This window comes from Fukomys damarensis, unplaced genomic scaffold, assembly GCF_012274545.1.
Source record: "Fukomys damarensis isolate Sample0158 unplaced genomic scaffold, DMR_v1.0_HiC HiC_scaffold_33, whole genome shotgun sequence".
Lineage (NCBI taxonomy): Eukaryota > Metazoa > Chordata > Mammalia > Rodentia > Bathyergidae > Fukomys > Fukomys damarensis.
In genome coordinates, this window is record NW_022900945.1 from 55458830 (window position 1) to 55479162 (window position 20333).

Sequence of the window (20333 nt, forward strand, 5' to 3'; positions counted from 1 at the left end):
TTTATTGGTACATTTAAGGTATACAGTATAATGACAGTCATCATTAGAAATTTGTACCTTTACATAACCCATCTTGGTTCTTATTTTTTCCCCATTACCCTGCCCTTCCTTCAACCCCTCTACCCCTCCCTATCTACAAAGACTTTGTTTCCTTTTTTTTTCTTATTATTATTAATTCCATTCCCCTTTCTTTTCCCCTACTCCTCTTACTTCCCCTTACCTTCTTGAGTAGCCAGAATTACAGGAATGTACCCACCATATATGCACAGCCTCAGTTATATTTCTGAATGACAGATAGCCCTAAGCTGATTGGCACCAAATAGTAATTATTATTTATTATATCAGAGTTTCTTGTTATCTATCCTGTGGTTATGACCAGATGGTAGTAGACTGAAGTTATCCCAGAGCCTTCCTCATTCTATATCTGGCCATTGATATTGGCGTTTGGCCATAACCTCAACAAGAGGTTTTAGCCTTTCTACCAACACATTACATCATTTTCCTTACAGTATGTAACCCAGGGTCCCAGAGCAGGTGTCCCAAGACAGAGAAACTTCATGGAAGCTGTGGTGCCTTACCTAGCATAACACTGGAAATCATTACATTCTTATTTCTGTTAAATTCCAAGTGGATAGGTCCAGGGGATCATACTAACATTAGATAAAATTTTATGATTTGTAGAAGAGAATGAAGGAAAAGGAATACATAATCCAAGAATGGATAATCAAATTCCTGCTACATGGTTGTGGTCAATGTATGTAATGTTGAATGCTTGGTTTTATGGTATCACCCACTGCTGTAGGGAACCTGAATGAAGAACATGATTAAGGTACATATAATGAAATAAGATGTGAATATGATTTTAAGAATTCTTTTTTGTATTTCCTTCCTTTGTTTTTTGTTTGTTTTGTTTTGTATTTTGAAAGTCTTGCTCTGTAATTCTGGCTGGCTTTGAACTCACTATGTAGCCCAGACAAGCCTCAAACTCCAGCAGTCTTCCTGCCTCTGTAGTGCTGAGATTACAGGCATTCACCACCATGCCCGGCTGATTTTGAGAATTCTGTGAAACATGCAAAAATAGAAAATTAGAACAAAGGTCTATTCAGGAGATAGAAGAATGTATATGACAGCTGAATAAATTACCAAAGTGAGTATAGAGTGAGAAAAGAAAAGAGATTAAATTAGAAAGCAGAAGAAATTACAGCTTTTAAATGTTGAAGAGAAGGGAGGGGTGTCCCTTTTTCATTAGGGTTATTTTCAGATATAACTGAAGATTGCTCTGTGTATTTAGGAATCACTTATATATACTGATGATAACTGAGGCTATGAAAATAAACATGTTCCTAATGGGAAAGTAAGTATAAAAAGCAAATACTAGTACTTTGTATTGAGAACTTCTATAGTTAAATGTAATGGAATCATGAGTAATTGTAAGTCAAAGTATATAAAAAATGTAGATAGGATTTTTTTTTTTTTTTAAGAATTATAATGTCAAATATCCCTGAATTTGAAATTTTGAAGGTGTATTTGAAGAAAAAGTTACTTGTATTTAAGGAAAATTAGTCTGGTAAGATAGGAATTAAAATGCCAAGCGCTAATAAAGGTGTATCTACGATAATATCACATTTCGGGTAGGAGATTTAGCTCAGTGGTTCCACCGCCTGCCTTGCAAGCACAAGGACCCAAGTTCGATCCCCGTACCCCCCAAAAAAACCCAATAATATCACATTTCAAAGTCATATGGATAAATTCATTGGTTAGAGAAGTATGACCTATAATCATTAGTAAAGTAGCAGAAAGTGGCCTATTTTGAACTGATGTTTGTAAAATGAGTATGGGTTCCTGAAGGTTGAACATTTCCCAAATTAATTATAGTCAAAAATAAGTTACCTCAGAAGAAGCAAGGAACCCAAAATCATTGGGCTATACTAACATAATAGACTTTAGCCAGGACTGCTTATTTAATATATATTCTTTCTAAAAAGTTTATGCAGTGTTTGTCTAATATAACTTTAAAGCTTTTACCAAAAAGAGAACCTTGACCCTAAACCTTTGCACTTAAAACAAATACTAGAATAGAAATACCATTTCTTATTAAAATTTAATACTTTGTCCAACATTTAACTATCAAGTCCTTTAACCTAAAAGACTTTCATTTTTGAAGAATTAAATTCTTTCTTTCTGCTCTTTGTCTCATACAGAATATTTTTTGTTGTTTGGTTTTGTTCTGTTTCATGGCTTTTCTAAGACAGGATCTTACTATGTAGTTCAGGATGGCCTTGAACTCACTTTATAGCCCAGACTGGCCTCAAACTCTTGGTGATTCTCCTACCTCAGCCTCCTGAGTGCTGGAATTATAGGCATGTACCACCATACCTGGCCAGAATAATTGTTTTTAATCTACATGTTATTTGGAAAATGTGCACCAATTTTTATTTTGTTAGGCTTATTATAACTTCAGAAAAATATTCTAAACTGTTAACTTACCTATGAAAGATCAGTGCTTATAGTTATTATGTTTGGTCTTGCTGTGGAAAATAGAGTAGCTCCCTTGTCTTTCATCAGTGTGGAAAATTGTAACTAGCTGGGATCAATTTTTGTCTCTGTATGCTTTGTTGTCTTTTTAGTAAATGGAGTTTCCTCTCGAAGTCCAAGATTGGTTGCTTCCATGGATGACTCTGTAGATAGTCTACTGCAGCGGATGGTGCAACACGAGGACCAAGAGCCCATGGAAAAAAATATTGATTCTGTGATTGCATCTGCCTCTGTACCACCTTCCTCCAGTCCAGGCCGTAACCATAGCAAGGAGCGAACCCTCGGAAAACCAGACAGTCTTCTAGTGCCTGTAGTCCCAAGTGAGTCTTGCAATAACAGCATCTCGCTCCTTTCTGAAAAGTTAGCCACAAGCAGCTGTTCCCCCCATCATATCAAGAGAAGTGTAGTGGAAGCTATGCAGCGCCAAGCTCGGAAAATGTGCAATTATGACAAAATCTTGGCCACCAAGAAAAACCTGGACCATGTCAATAAGATTTTGAAAGCCAAAAAACTTCAAAGGCAGGCCAGGACAGGGAATAATTTTGTGAAACGCAGACCTGGTCGACCTCGGAAATGTCCCCTCCAGGCCGTGGTATCAATGCAAGCATTCCAGGCTGCCCAGTTTGTCAGCCCAGAGTTGAATGAAGGTGAAGAGGAAACACCACTGCATCTCAATCCTGATACAGTTACTGATGTAATTGAGGCTGTTGTTCAGAGTGTAAACTTGAACTCAGAACATAAGAAGGGATTGAAGAGGAAAAATTGGATGTTAGATGAACAAGCCAGGAAAAAGCAGAAGCCATTTCCAGAGGAGGAAGACCAAGAAAATAATAAAAGGTAATTCCTAACTTAAAATATTATCTAAGTAGCACCAACTAGCCTTGTAAATCTGTAATAAACATATACAATTGGATTATTCTGTTAATCTTAAAAACTTTTGCTTTTTACTTTTTACTCCTTTTTGTTTATGTGATGGGTCTCACTGTGTAGTTCAAGCTGATTTTGAACTCTCAACAATCCACCTGGCTCAACCTCAGTGCTGGGATTACAGGCATGCACCGCCACGCCTAGCTGGGGTTTTTGTTCTTGTTGTTGTTGTTGTTTAACAAAACTTCTTATTTATGGCTATCCATTAAGAATCAAAGGTAGGGCCGGGGGGAAGAGAACGAGGTCAATCCCCAGTACCAAGAAAAAAGAAAAGAATCAAAGGTAGTGTAACAATCTGTGCTCTTCATTTAGACAAAACAAAATATATTTTATCCAATATATAGCTGCATAGATGAAATTATTTTTCCTCTCATACTATCTGTCCATTTTCTCTTTGCTCTCTTTTTGGGGGTTGGGGCATACTGGGGATCAAACTCAGGACCTTCCACTTGTGACGGAAGTGGTAGCACCACTGAGCTAAATCCCTGGCCCTGCTCTCGAATTTTTGCTCTGTCATCAAATTCATTTTGAAGTCTTCTAGCATGTTGGATATATTTTCTTCATTGTATCTTTTTGGTTTTTTGAGACAGGGTTTCACTATGTGGTTGAGACTGACCTGGAACTCACTATAGGCCAGGCTGCTCTTGAACTCACAGCGATCCTCCTGCCTCAGCCTCCTGAGTGCTGGGATTACAGGTGTGCATCACCACTCCCAGCTAAAAATCACTTTTAGAAGACTGTTTACTCTTTTTGTGTATCCCAACTATAAATATGCCAGCCAGATTGGTAAGGATGACCTATAACCCCAGATGCTGAGTAGACAACAGCAGGAAAATCACAGCCTGCAGGCTAGCCTGGATAATTTAGAGAGACTATCTCAAAATAATTTAAAAGTGCTGAGAATATAGATGCATATAGATCCATGATAAAATGTTTGCCTGGCATACTCTAGTCACTTGTGTTCAAACTTCAGTATTGTCAAAAATGGAATTACTTGAATAAACCAAAGTTTTCTATCAATGCAATTTCAATTTATGATATATTAGACTAATATGAAACTGAGGAGGTAATAGCAGCCCTTGCATATATGAAAGCTTGCTTGCTATGTCAGAGATGATACTTCATATCAATAGAAAGGGAACATAGTCAATAAATTTAGGAATGTAATTGGATTCTTATATACAAAAATTGATTTCTAAATGATTAAATATGTAAGTGGTTGGTTGGTTTTTGAGACAGGGTCTCACTATGTAGTTCAGGCTGGCCTTGAGCTCACTATGTAGCCCAAACTCATGGCTGGCCTCAAACACATGATGATCCTCCTGCCTCAGTCGCCCAAGTGTTGGAATGACAGGCATGTGCCACCACACCCAGCAAGTACATAAGTATATAAAAGAGGCTTTAAACTTTTAAAGATAGTATAGGAGAAGAATTCTTGATTTTGTTGTCAAGTGAATTTGTAAACAATCAAAAGCAGCCATCTGTATTAATAAAGATAATGATTGATTTTGGGGTTTTTTTGTTTTTTGTTTTTTTGGTTTTTTTTCTGGTACCTGGGATTGAACTTGGGTCCTTGCACTTGCAAGGCAGGCAGCGGAACCACTGAGCTAAATCCCCAGCCCCAAATGATTGATAATTTAAATAACATGAAATTTTAGAATTTATGTGCATCAAGCAGCATTGTGACAAATGTGTAAAGACACACTGGGACAGGTTACATTTATAAGACATACTATTCATAAATTATTGGCATGCAGAATATCACAAAGAAAGTTTTACAAACCATCTCTATATAATCCAATAGTTCTCTTTTTTGGTTTTTTTGAGACAGGGTCTCACTATGTAGTTGAGACTGACCTGGAACTCACTATGTAGCCCATGCTGGTCTTGAACTCACAGTGATCCTCCTGCCTCTGCCTCCATAGTGCTGGAATTACAGGCATGCGCCACCACACCCAGCTCATAATTCTCTTTTAGATATCCTGGAAAAATATCTTACCTGTGGGCACTAGAAAAAATATTTTTTTAGAAAACTAATAATAACAATGGTTATAATATATAAAAAGTAAAAATATCCTAAGCTAACAGGTAAAAGGTGAGTAAATTGTTTTTTACACAACAAACTGTTACATGGTAACAAAAATTAGTAAAATATGGCTTATAGGCAATAATATGGATGTGTCATAGAAGCAGTAGTAAAACAACAAATTTCTTGAGTGTTCCTTCATATATCATAAAAATCATACTTTGAAATACTGGGCTAGGCCGGGGATTTAGCTCAGTGGTGCCACTGCCTGCCTCACAAGTGCAAGATCCTGAGTTCGATCCCTGGTACCAAAAAGAAAATGCTGGGCTAGGGAGATAGCTCGATAGATGGTCAAGTGCTTATATGGTGTGTACAAGGGCCTGAGTTCGACCTTCAGTAGCACAGAAATTTGGATTGGGGTTGTAGTTGTCTGGTAGAGTGCTTGGTCAGCATGCTGAAGGCCTTGAATTCAATCCCACAAAAGAAACAACATAAATATACAAAAAAGGCAAATATGGTAGTGCACACTTATAATCAATCCTTACACTCTGGGAGGCTGAGGCAGGAGGACGGGAAACTTGAGCCCAATCTAGGCAACCTAATGACTTAGTATTTGTCTCAACATTAAAATTTTTAAAAGAGGCGGGGATATAGCATTCCCTCTTCTGTATGAGCTATAGCCTTAGCCCCAATATTTGCTTTTTGTTGTTTTGCTTGAGATAAGGTCTCACTATCAGTTCAGGCTCACATCAAGTTCATGGTGATCCTCCTGCCTCAGCCTCCCAAGTGTTAGGATTTCAGGTGTTTACTACTACCCCTGGCTTTCTAAAAAGCCCAAACATGACTTTCATGCATAAGGTCTATGGGCTAGGAATGTAGTTCAGTGTAAAGGCCCTAAATTCAATGCTTAGTACCACCAAAAAGTTTTTTTTTTTTAATTTTTTTGTACATCCCAACAGATTCTTTGTTGGGGGTGTTTTGTTTTGTTTTGTTTTGTTTTCCTGTGAGTACATTTGATGTTAGGGTTTTTCTCATTTGTTTCCTTTGATTGCTTGATTTTGATTGTTCATTTTGGAAGGGACTGGAAATTGAACCCAGGCCCTTATGAGCAACACTTTCAGCCTTTAACCTTTGTTTGTGATTATGTGTATGGTACTGGAGATCGAACCCAAGGTCTTTGCACTGAAACGACTGTATTTTCCCAAAAACAAGACTGGATCTTATTTTGATGTTTGTTCCAAAAAAGACAATAGAGCTCATTTTCAGGGGATGTCTTACTTTTTCATGTACAGAAATCTACATTCAAAACTCTTCTAAAATGCCACTGTAACTCCACACCCCGAATTTTAGCCTGAATTTCTTGCAACTCCTTTTCCTGTAGAACTGTTGGCCCCAATCTCGTGTCCAGCGATGTCACTCTCCTTAAATGAGCACTTCCTGTCTATGCAGCCTGCTCACAGTGTGTTGGCAGTTGTCATTGATTTCATCCCATGAATTCTCCACCCAAATCATGCCCTTCTTCAGGTCGGACTTCACAAGTTTGCATTAAAGGAAGTGTTAACTGAAGATTACCACATAGGAATGGCAACAAAAATCATGACAGTTAAGAATGACAGTCGAGGGCATGGTGGCCCGTGCTTCTGATTCCAGCACTTTGGGAGGCTAGGGCATGAGAATTGCCATGAGTTCAAGGCTAGCCTACACTCCATGGCAAGACCCTGTCTCAAAAAAAAAAAAAAAAAAAAAAAAAAAAAACAAAAAAAAAACTAACAAACAAAAAAGATGATCCATACAAAAGGAAAGATATTACAGGCACCAAAATTCAGAAAATGGTTATTTCAAATGAGTGCATTAAGTACACCCATTGCAACACAATATACTGAATTATGAAGATTCATATTGGCCAGATGTGGTGGCACACACCTGTAATCCCAGCACTCAGGAGGTAGAGGCAGGAAAATTGCTGTGAATTCAAGGCCAGCCTGTGCTACATAGTGAATTCAAGACCAGCCTGAATTACATAGCAAGACTCTGTCTCCAAAAAACAGCAAAAAAAAAATTCGGGGCTGGGATGTAGCTCAGTGGTACTGCGCCTACCTCACAAACACAAGGTCCTGAGTTTAATACCTGGTAATGGGAGGAAAAAAAAACCAAAAAACATCCCAAAAGTCCATCAACAGATAAATGGTTAAATAAAATGTGATGTGTATTTGTAAATGGCCTTGAAAAGGAGTCAGATTCTGTCAGTATGGTGGCACGCACCTGTAATCTCACTTTCACAATAGGCTAAGGCAATAGGATCAAAACTTCAAGGCCAATTTAGGCAACTCACTGAGACCCCTTCTCACAATAAATTTTAAAAGGCTGAGAATATAGCTCAGCCATAGAGTACTCCTGTATTCTCATGACTACCAGAAGAAAAAGGGGGGGGGATTGCTGTATAGGTAAACCTTAAAGGCCTTATATTTGTGAAATAATGGACAAAAATGGACTGGTATGGTATGACTCAATTTACTGAGGAACCAAGAATTGGCAGTAGTCCTATGGCTGGAAAGGAAAATGGAAAGGGGAATTTTTCTTCATTACTTTCATCATTTGTGTTTGCAATGGTAAAATAGTTCTGTTATCGAGTAGCCTTCTAAAAGTGGCTAGCTAAATATTACTGGGTTCTGAGTTGCTCACCTCTCTGGTGTCATTATCGTCTGGAACAAAGAATTGGATGAAATATGAGGGGAAAAAGTAACAAAGCTTATTTGAGTAAAAGTGAAAAGTAGGGCAGAAACTGACTCTGCAGAGCGAGTTTGGGCCAAGTAAAGAGAAAAAGAGGGTAAAAGCAAAAATAAAAGAATATGCAAACCAGGCATGGTAGCATAGGCCTGTAATCCTAGCACTCAGGAGGGTGAAAGAGCAGGATTGTAGTGAGTTCAAGGCCAGCCTGGGCTACACAGTGAGGTTTTGGTTGGTTGGTTGGTTGGTTGGTTGGTTTGTGATAGGGCATTGAGACAGGGTCTCACTATGTAGTTGAGACTGACATGGAACTCACTATGCAGCCCAGGTCTTGAACTCACAATGGTCCTTCTGCCTCAGCCTCCCAAGTGCTGGGATTACAGGCGTGCGCCACCACGTCTGGCCTACAATAGTGAGTTTGAGGCTAATCTGAACTACTTAGCAAAACACTATCTCAATAAATAAATAAAAAATAAGCCGGGTGTGGTGGCGCACACCTGTAATCTTAGCACTCGGGAGGTTGAGGCAGGTGGATCGCTGTGAGTTCAAGACCAGCCTGGGCTACACAGTGAGTTCCAGGTCAGTCTCAACTACATAGTGAGACCCTGTCTCAAAAAACCAAAAAAAAAAAAAAAAAGAAAAGGTACATTTTACTCCTGTAAAATGCAGCATGAGCTATCATAGAAAGATGCCATAGCACGCTCTTCATGACTTACCTCTCCTTTATGCTAAAATCTCAAACTCAAGAATTTTTATATCCAGGTCCCTAGGGCCTTTCAGCCTGAAGTCAGGTGTAGGCTTGCTTATTGAAAACCTGTTGGAGTTCTCTCACAAAAACAGGATCTCAATTCAATCCTTAGTACCAAAAAAGAGTGAACATGTAGTAGTGATTGTCACCCAAGAATGTGATTGTATGTGAAATACAAAGTAAAACAGCACTGATATTCCTCTCACTCCAGAAAGATTGGCTGTCATCAAGAAATCAACCAATAAATACTGGCGATCTGGGGGGGAAGGAACCCTTATCCATTGTTGGTGGGAGTGTATATTGCTATGACCAGTATGGAGATTACTCAAAAAAGTGAAACTAGAGGTTCCATATGCTTCTGTCAATAGTTTTCAGGAAGTTTATTATTATGTACCCTTCTGCTCTCACTATGTTGTTCAGGCCAGCCTTGAACTGACTATACTATGTAGCAGTTCTACCTCAGCCTACCAAATACTAGCATTACAAGTGTGTCCCACCAACATAGGCGCATATTTTGAGTGTGCCTTTATAGCTTTTTTAGCTTCTTGTAACTTCAAGTTTATAGTGTTTATGAAATTGGAAGAATTTTAGCCATTACTCTTCTTTTTTTTTTCTAGTTTGAATTTGTTTTCTTTTGAATGTTATATTATCACGTTTGGCTCTTGTTTCCTTTACAAAAGTCTGTCTCCTCTCAGAAGTCAATTTTTCCCTTTCTTTCTGGAATGGCAAGGTTCTAGTTGCTTTCTGGGTCACTAGTTGTGTGTGTGTGTATGTGTGTGTGTGTGAACTTACGTCCGAGTATCAATTTGGGTTGTTTCTGTTATTTCACTAATCTCCAATGTCTAATTTGTTGAGCATCCCAATTTTTCATTTCAGTTTGTAATTATCAGTGGGTTTTTGTTTGTTTCATTTGTGGTAGGCTTCCTTGTGCATTCAGTGTTCTGCTGTGTTGTTTAGGCTGGCCTTGCACTCACTATGTAGCCCAGGGTGGCCTTGATCTTTCAGAGAATCCTCTTGCTTCAGGGTTCCAAGTGCTGGGATTACAGGGGTGCACCACACCCAACTTTCTTCATTAACTCCTTTTTTTTTTTTTTTTTTTTTTTTGGTACTGGGGATCAAACTCTGGCCCTTGCACTTGTGAGGCAGGAGTGGAACCACTGAGCTAAATCCCTGGCCCTCTTTACTCACTCTTTTTTTTTTTTTTAGTACTGGGGATCAAACTTGGGTCTTTGTACTTGAGAGGCAGGCACCGGAACCACTGAGCTAAATCCCCAGCACTCTCATTCACTTTTGATGCCTGCTTTTTGACATGATCTCTGAACATGTTCTATGAAGTGTGTGTGCATGTGTGATGTGGGAGGGGGCATGGAGAGAGGAGTAAGGTCTCACTGTGTAGTTCAGGCTGGGCTTGAACTGACAGTCCTCCTGCCTCAGCCTCCTGAGGGGTGACATTATAGGCATGCACCACCACACCTAGCTTATTTCTTTTGTTATGTTTTTTTGTCTCCCATTTCAGTCTTCAGTATCTTCTCATTTTTCATGTGTGTATTTTACTGGATATTGAACCCAAGGGAATTCATAACACTAAGCTACATCCCCAGCCCTTTTTATTTTTTATTTTTTGTTTTGAGACAGGGTCTCACAAAATTGCTCCTAGAGTGGTCTGAAGCTCATGATCCTTCTGCCTTGGTCTCCTGAGTAGCTGGATTATAGGCATGCACCCTAAATTATTGATTATACTTGTAATAGTACTTAAAAGTCCTTTTCTGTCTTTGTAATTTGTGACAATATTTTTGTTGATATTGCATGTCTGGTTTTTGTTGGGTTTCACAAGTTCTACTTTGAGAGTCATTTAAGTTTCTTGTGGACCCACATATATTCTTTTGAAGGTTGTTTTTGAGTTAAACTTAGTTTAACTGACCTTTATTCTAGTAATAATCTCTACAACACTGGGTAACATCACCTTATGGGGTTTCAGTTGAACTTCTGCAGTGTTAGGCGATGTATTTCCGCTCTGCCTCATAGAATCTGAATATATACCGATATGAAATCTCTAAAAAGTGTTCAGTTTATAATTTTCTGAATCCTTTGTTTGGCTTCATGTTATTTTACCCTTCATATGCAAATCTTAGTTTTTAGTGATATAATAAGAGACTCAAAGATTTGGAGAGTCATTCTCCATAGCTTCAGCCTTTCGGTTACCTGTCTCCTATTCTGAGCTCTCTTGTATAAGTTCATCAGTTTACCTAATTCTCTGCTTGATTATTCCTGCGCCAAGATCATTCTGAGAAAGAGAAGGTGGTTCTATCAGATCTTACTTTTTTTTAGCTTTTTCAGGGATCACAGTGTTGCATTAACTGCTGTCAGTGTCTAATAATAATTGTTTCATAAATTGTCTATGTTTCTGGTAGTTTATTGTTACGTCTATTAGTTTTTGTTTTTATCAGTACTGGAAATTTGAATTCAGGCAGGCACAGCACCACTAAGCTATATCCTTAGCCATTTCCTCAGCCCTGTTTTTATCAAACAGACAAGTTTAGTGTCAGTTATTCTAACATATACACATAATTAAAATTATCCTTAAACTTTTCTTTCTAGCTTTACAGAAGCACAAGTTGAGATTCCCAGTCCTGAAACCCCAGCCAAACCTCCTGAACATGAAAATACCTTGCAGCCCGTGTTGTCTCTTATCCCAAGGGAAAAGAAGGCCCCTCGTCCCCCAAAAAAGAAGTATCAGAAGGCTGGGCTATATTCTGATGTTTACAAAACTACAGAGTAAGTAGTGGTAACAATCAGCTGACATCCTTTAAATGCCTGTTATTTTTCCATTAAAAAAAAATAATTTAATTATCAAAAAACAGTGTAAGCAGCCGAGCGTGGTGGTACATGCCTGTAATCCCAACACTCAGAAGGCAGGAGCAGGAGGATTGCTGTGCATTCAAGACTAGCCTGAGCTACATAGTGAGTTCCAGGTCAGTGTCAACTACATAATGAGACCCTATCTCAAAAAACCAAAAAAAAAAAAAAAAAAAAAAAAAAAAAAAAAAAGCATTGTATACATAAATCAGTCTCATCTCAAATACCTCAGTGTCTTACTTTTCTCATTACTTAGAAAAAAATACCAGACAATCAAGAGGAAAATTTTATTTCATCTCACAGTTTGTAGAGTTACAGTTCATAGTTGGCTCACTCCAAGGCAGGGCAGCATGGCAGAGGGGTGTTGCAGAAGAGAAACAGTCCATTACAAGGCAGGTTGGAGGCAGCAGGCAGCAAGCCACAACAAACAGCATCATGTTTTATTTCTATTCTTTTATATTCTTCTATCCACACTACAAGCCTGTCACCCACACCCAGAATTATGCTAAACCAATTTAGTTATTATACCTCCTCAATCCCAGGATCACATACCCTAATCCAGCACTGTTGATCCAGCCACCTCCCCAAAGCATATAAGCAAAGCATATATGAACATATAAGGGCACATCTAGACACAAACCCTAATACTCAGTATTCATTAAGCTCATGCTATTACACTATTTTGTACAATGATAGGATTAATGATCTTTCTACCTTTTTTTTGAGACAAGGTCTCGCTCTATAAATCAGACTGGCCCTGAACTCATTATGCAGTCCGGGCTGGCCCCGAACTCACAGCAATCCTCCTACCTCAGACTCCTGAGTGTTGGGATCCAGGCATGTGCCATCATACCTGGTCCTCTACCTTTCTAGATTACATTCATATAGTTTGGATTCTAGTTACACAGATTTCCACTCCCAAAAATACATAAATATTCCCTGCTCCTGACTGTAGCGTACCTTCCTCTTGCAGGCCTGCACTCAGTTTTCTTTGAGGGTGTACTTTAAATTCTGCTTAGTGGTCTGAGTTGCCTGGATGTAGTTGGTGGGGTGGTGGCAGCAGCACCAGTGGCATTTACAGAAGGAGGAAGAGGACCTGGCACTTAAGCATTAATCACAGAGTCACCACAGTAGTGGTAATTGCAGACATGAAAAGATGAGAGACACTGCAGATCCTTTACCACCAAAATAATGTTGCTGAGATCTGATAGTCCTAAAGACATATAACAGCATAGGTCACAATAAGGCCAACAGTTAGAGAGAGGAAAGGTAGGACCAGTCATTCTCCACAAGAAAATTTACACAACCACAGTGCTCTTCATATTTCAAATTTACATTCTTCTCATCCAACCAATAATCCAAGCAAAACTTCAGATGTACCTTATGATTGTGTGAGTGACTTATCTATGCATATTAGATCTTCTAGGAAAAAATATTACTATAATTTTGAATGGAAGTTTTATGGTGGGAAAAACCAAAAGAATGGATTTAAAGAGAACAGAGACAAAAGAAGCAAATGAGATAGCAGTTAATAGCTTCCCAAAAGACAGAAGAGAGATGATACAAGCAGCAGCCACTAGTGGGTTTGCTGGTGGAATGGAGGATATACATTCCAGTGACACTAGTCCTTTGCTCCCAAGAATATTTTCTTAAACAAGCAGACGCAGGGATAGAGACTACATACTCCCAAGATCAGAGACTCACAGTATTCCTATGCTTGCACACCACCTCATCAAACCAGTGGTTTATGTAACTGCTACCCAAGCACTGTTCCATCTAGTCCATATATGCCCCACATCTGACCAGCCAAAAAAATTACTTGATGCTAATGATGGCAGAACTTGCGTATACCTACATCTTCAGTCCCTGTGCAGAAAGTAGAAGGAAAATCTTCAGCAGGAGTCAAATCAGTATCACATTCTTACACAACTCCTACATGTTCTGCCTCTAGAGTGAATGTCACATCTGTACCTCCAACATCTGCTTCTGCAGTTCCCATTTCTCCTGCTTGACAGTCACTAATAATGACATTACTCCCCAACCAAATCTTCATCAGTTACCTCCTACTTTGAAGTCCACACTGCAGTTCAGTAACTATAATATGACCATTTCCAAAATAAAAATTTCATAGCAGCTGTGACACAAGCTTCACTGCAGTCCATAATTCAGACTGCTGGGCCATCTGCTTTGAACATAACATCTCTGATTTCTCAGGCTGCCCAGCTCTCTACATAAGACCAGCCATCTAATCAGCCTTATCAGCCATGTCTTTAACATCTGATGCCGCCTAAACCCTAGGATCCTATGTGTCCAAGAATAAGCATACCTCAAACTAACACAGTCCCTATCAGACCTTTGATTAGTACTCCTTCTATTTCAGCACAGCCAAAGGTTGATATTTTAGTAGTTAAGCAAGGACTGGTATTGCAATCAGCCACACAGTGGCCTGTAACTGCTGGCAAACAGCAAGGTCATGAACCTCTCTCTCCAAAAAACTTCACATCCCGTGATGAATATATTCATTAAGTATTGAAAATGCACTAACAAAAAAGAACTTCACATGGGGAGGCACTTCCAGTGTTTGGTGGTGCTGCGGGAGCATCTGGTGAGTCATACAGGTATTGGCTCCTCACCCACCCTCGCTCCCACACAGTAGTGGCAACAGGGAGGCGCTGACCACTGAAGGGCAGCAAGAATCCTAAAATGAATCCAACAGAATAACTTCTTGGGTTACTTTTTATTTTTTTATAACTGGGAATTGAACTCAGGCTCTTGCACTTGCTAGGCAGGCATTGTGGAACCACTGAGCCAAACCCCTGGCCCATAAATTTGAGAGATTTCTTGTACTATTGTTTGCTTGTTTGTGTGTTTGTTTGTTTGTTTTTTGGTACAGGGATAGAACTCTGGGACCTTGCGCTTGCAAGGCAGGCAGCCGCAGCACTGAGCTAAATTCCGGCCCTCCTCAGGTTACTTTTGAAATAAAAAGGATGTCTCTTACATGGCTTTTACAGACAGTGAGACAGGTGATAGCATGTTATGGAAAGCAACCATTGCAACTCACTAGAGAAGTATCAGTTCAGGAGCACTACTTCAAAGCATACTTTTATTTTATTTTATTTTATTGATACTTTTTAGAACCAAAGACTTAACAGTCCATATCAAGTAACAGTTCACAAGTGGGAGATTCATCACAGCCATGATCAATAACCCCTTTAGAAAGTGAAATTATTATTGACAGTGGACAATTTGGAATCCACAGTGGTGGTGAAACTCTGAATTGTGGATGGCTGACATGCCAGACAGAAATAAGAATACATCTGCATTGTTCTGGAAAAACCTCCAGTCTCAACAACCAAGAAAAAATTTTAAAAATCTAGATTTAGGTGAAAGCTTACACTGGAGGGTCTGGAGGAAGCGGATGGTGATAAGGCATCTTCTCCCATTTTCATAAAATGTGTAATATCCTGGAGATAGCCTTGATAAGCAACAATTTCAAGTGCAGGCCCTCACAGCTAGGGTGTATGGCCTACAGACTGACCACTGGACCGAGTACAACATACAGACCATGGAAATGGATAACCTAGAACTAATCTTTGATATTTTTTAGGAAGATCTCAGTGAATATAGCTCAAGGTGATGCCCTTCCAGGACACGTGGGCATACCATGCTTCTTATCATCCACCATTGCAGAGAATGGGCAGGGTGCTGGGATCTTTATCTTCTGATCATGAGCAGGAATTCCAGGAAAACCATAGGCAAAGTGTAAGTTGACTTTATCATCATCAAGCCATTAACAGGATACAATTGTGACATGAAATCTTCATTTTCCAAGTATTAGAAGCCAAAAATACTACTGGATATTGGACAGCGAGGTGTGGGGAACTCGACAACAACTGCCCACCTGGCTAAAGTTCAGGAAAATACTATTGCTTCTTTAAGAAATGCTGCTGCTCTTGGTGCAGCTTTTATAGAATTTGACGTCCATCTTTCAAAGGACTTTATGCCTGTGGTGAATCATGATCTTACCTGTTGTTTGATCATGAAAAAGAAATTGGATGCTGCTTTCAGTTGTATTGTTTGAAATTCCAGTAAAGCAACTAACATTCAACCAACTCCAGTTGTTAAAGCTTTCTCATATGATAGCACTAAATCTAAAGATTAGAAGGAGAGGTGGGGGATCAGAAAGAATCTGTAGTTGAGGGAGGAAATTCCTTTTCTGAAAACCAGCCGTTTCCTTCACTTAAAATGGTTTTAAAGTCTGCCAGAAGACGTAGGATTTGATATAGAAATAAGGTGGGTCTGCCAACAAAGGGATGGAATATGAGATGGCAACTTGTCAGTATATTTTGACATGAATCTGTTTTTGGATATAATTCTAAAAAATTTTTAGGAATCTGGGAAGAGGAGAATTGTGTTTTTCTTCATTTGATGCACATATTTGTACAGTAGTTCAACAAAAGCAGAACAAATATCCTGTATTATTTTTGACTCAAGGAAAAACTGATATTTACCTGAACTTACAGGCTTCAAATGTTGGGCATCTCCCATTTCAGTGAATTTTGCAGTTTGAAAATCTTCTGGGGATAAAAGCACATACTGAAGACCTGCTCAGAAACCCATCATATATTCAGGATGCAAAAGCTAAGGGCCTTGAGCTAAGGATTTAGATCAGTGGTGCTGCCACCTGCCTCGCAAGCTCAAGGACCTGCATTCGATCCTCGGTACCTAAAAAAGCTAAGGGCCTCATCATACTCTGCTGGGGCAGTGACACCAATGATCCTGAAAACAAAGTTGGAAGAGCTGGGCATGGTGGCGCAAGCCTGTAATCCCAGCACTCAGGAGGCTGAGGTAGGATCACTGTGCGTTCTAGGTCAGTCTCAACCACATATTGAGACCCTATCTCAAAAAAACAAACAAACAAACAAAAAAGAAATTGGAAGAATTTGGGGTTACTGGTCTAATTTATGATAGGCTATATGGTTGGTTGCCTGAACAACCAAATATATTCCAAGTGGAGCAGTTGGAACAATGGAAGCAAGAATTGCCTGAGCTTCAGAGCTGCTTGTATCCCGCTGTTAGCTGCTTTGCCCCTCATCCTCATGCAGAGGAGCCCAGCAACCATGTGGATGCCAGTAGCATCAATAATGTGAAGAGTGTTTAGCTACTACTGTGCAGACTGTTCAGCAGTGGCTCTTCTGGGTGTTCACTTTCCATCATTGAACACTTTATCTCTGCCTTTTGGGTTTCTTGTTCCAATGAATCAGTAATGAAGTATTTTACTCTTTAATGAAGTTCTTGCAAGAAGTTCAAGAACTGTGCTATTTAAATCACTTGCCAGGTACAATTGCCAGTCTCTGTACAATTAAATATTTTATTGGATGATAAATATTTTTAAACTAAATATGTAAACCTATAAAGTCAAATATATTAAAAACAGATCTTTGAAATTAACTGCATGAGTATGTTTACACTTAATAGCTTTTGTTTGATCAGGTCTCAAATCTTTAGCCCTTGAGAAAAATGACTATGCATAGTTACATCTGACCATGAAAAAAATAAGTACCTCAAATGTATGCATTTGCAGTGGTGATTCTGACTGCACATATCTTTGTGCATCTCTGTATGGATGTATGCGTGTATGTACATGTGTGTATGTATGTACAGTTTTTTTTTTTTACATGGATTGACAGGCACAGAAACCATTTTCATTCAGTATGAGCCTTGAGGCTGCTGCCATTTTCCCACTTAACCAAACCAGTGTGAAAGTGCACCTTGAAACTTGTTTCATAAATCTTTCACAAGAGCTGTTTTGCATAAATGTTAAAAATTCAAAATGTTTCTGGGTAATTTAACATATGAACTATTATAAAGAAGTATGTGTTGCATTATTAATAGAGTAGATCACAGTGTATAAATCCGATTGGATGCATGCTTTAGGTTTTAAGCATGAGATTGCATACTTTACTTTTTAGTCCTTGCATCTGGTGCTAGGTGAGCATGAGAGGATGGCAAAGACTAACAATATTTTGTTGTCTTTTAAAAAGCCTGTTTGTAGACAATTGAAATATGCTTACCTAGTGTCTACCTATTACATGTCATTGCTTTATGGGTTTGTTTTGTGTGAATGTGTGTTGTTCAGTAGTTAAATCTCTGTGCAAAAAAATAAATGTTCTGAATGCACCAAAACGAAAAACATCCCATCACCAGATTTCTGACTTCTTCTGAATTTCTTTACGCATATAGGCATTTTTCATTTCCTGTAATTGCCCAAACTCATTTCAACCTTATTCTTACACCAGCTCTTTCCTTTGACTGGTTTTCCTGCATATTTCAGATCCTTTCCTGACTGACTGATGTGTGTGCATGCGTGTGTTTTACTGGGAATTGAATCTAGGGACTTGGCACTGAGTTGCATCATCAGCCCTTTCTTTGATTTTCGTTTTACTTTTCTGTTGAGAAAGAGTCTTTCTTAATACAAGCTGGGCTTGTATTTGCAGCCCTCCTGCCTCAGTCTGCCTATAATGCCAGCATTTGGGAGGCTGAGATAGGAGATACAGTGAAGCCCTATCTGAAAAATGCATGCATACATACATACATACTTTGTAAACTAGTATAAGTTAACCGAATGTAATTAGATCTTAACTATGCAGAACTATTCAAAAATACCAAGGAACTTTTTTTTTAGTCTTTAGGGTTTTGTTGTTTTGTTTGGCGGGGGCAGGGATGGAGCTCAGTGGAACAGTGCCTGCCTGGCATGTGCAAAGCGCTGAATTCGATATCTGGTACCAGAAAAAAATAAAATTTTTATAGTTAGTACATGTTTACAGTACACAATAATTATATTCATTGTGGGGATTTGGTATGTGTACATAATAGATCTTAATTCATCTTACATCCCATCCCCTTTACCTCCCCCATCTTTTGATTCATTTTCCATTTGCAAAAGATCTAGTTCCCTGTTTCCTGTTATCTTTTATTTTGCACTTTAACTTTTGGTTTCTTTTTGTTGTTTTGTTTTGTTTTTGTGTTTTTGAGACAGGGTCTCTATGCAGTTTAAGCTGGGCTTGAACTCACTGTGTAGCCCAGGCTGGCCTCAGACTTGCAGTGATCATCCTGTCTTAGCCTCCCAAGTACTGGAGCTGCCTGTGTGCACCACCACACCTGGCTTATATTATAGTCTTGAGGTGCATCTGTTTTCTTACAGATGACTCAGTTTTATTCTTAATAGAGTAGTACTCCATTGTAGTACTACCTTTTCTGGGCCAGGGATTTAGCTTAGTGGTTCCACTGCCTGCCTTGCAAGCTCAAGGACCCAACTTCAATTCCTGGTCCAAACAAATACTACATTTTCTTTATCTGTTCATCTGTTGATGGACATGTAGGCTGCTTCTAAGATTTAGCTGTTGTGAGTTGTGCTACTATAAACATGGGTGTGAGTGTGTCACTGTAATATGATGTCTTTAACTCCTTTGGTAAACTACCTAAAAGGAAATATTTTGGTCTAATGGAATTTCTATTTTTAATGTTTTGTATAATCTTCATACTGATTTCCATAGTGGTTCTACTAGTTTACATTCCTACCAACAATGTAGAGTTGTTCTTTTTTTTTTCCTTGCAGCATCACCAGCATTTGTTGTTTGATTTCTTGATGAGGGCCATTCATTCTGGAAGGATCCCCTTTCTGTTTTGAGACAGGGTCTCACTGACCTTGAACTCACTATGCCCCAGGCTGGCCTCGAATTTGTGGCATTCAGCCTTCTAAGTGCTAGGATTACAGGCATGTGCTCCCACACCAGCCAGGATCCTCTTTCTTGAAGGGATTTCCATTCTTTCTGGAAGGTTCCTCCTTGTTTTGTTTTGTTTTTTCTTTTATTTGCACTTATTTTATGCCTAATTTATTCCTATTCCATAAGTTTTTCTTTCTTTAGTTTCTTCTGGGATATCTTTTTCTTCTGTGTAACTTCCTCCTCTGGTTTAGGAACCATATGTTCCTTTTCAGTCAAGATCATCTCATTGTGGCACAGGGAGCTCATGTATGGGAGCCATGAGCTCTGCAAGTATGGCAATGCAGCTCAGGTGCTTTGTCCACTTGGATGTGTTCAGTGACCAGAGAATATGCATCTAAACCCTTAAGGTTCAGCATTACTCTCTGCATTTGAAAGCATGTGCAGCAAAAATTCAACACTCTTTTTGGGCCACTGTAACCCCAGCACACATGCTTCTTTAAAGTAACATCCTTCAGATACTTGGTAGCCTTTTGGACTTTCGTACCCCTGGTGGCCTGGGAGCTTAATGGGTGTTCTTAAAGTGAACATGATGATTTGAACCTCTTGGTTTGAGTGTTTCCATAGTGTAATGGTTAGCGCTCTGGACTCTGAACCTCTTGGTTTGCATGATTTTGTGGGATTTTTCTGGGTCAAGAGAGTAGCAAACCATTTCACAGGTTACCTGTGGTCATTTACAGGAAGAAGACTTTTTTTTTTTTTTTTTTTTTTTTTTTTTTTTTTTTTTTTA

At 39.0% G+C, this 20333-nt stretch overlaps 1 protein-coding gene and 2 pseudogenes across 2 annotated transcripts in view; all 3 read left to right on the forward strand.

The window, feature by feature from the left end:
• The window catches only part of Ash1l (ASH1 like histone lysine methyltransferase), a 138558-nt gene that overhangs the window by 59256 nt on the left and 58969 nt on the right, over window positions 1–20333 (forward strand). The window contains exons 4-5 of one of the 2 annotated variants that reach the window (XM_010643851.3): window positions 2628–3372; window positions 11562–11738. In XM_010643851.3, coding sequence (XP_010642153.1) covers window positions 2628–3372; window positions 11562–11738 — 922 coding nt within the window. The remainder of the gene's footprint in view (window positions 1–2627; window positions 3373–11561; window positions 11739–20333) is intronic. The other variant, XM_010643852.3, reaches the window with a different exon arrangement.
• Window positions 11850–14446, forward strand: LOC104876066 (annotated as a pseudogene).
• LOC104876067 lies at window positions 14983–16980 on the forward strand (annotated as a pseudogene).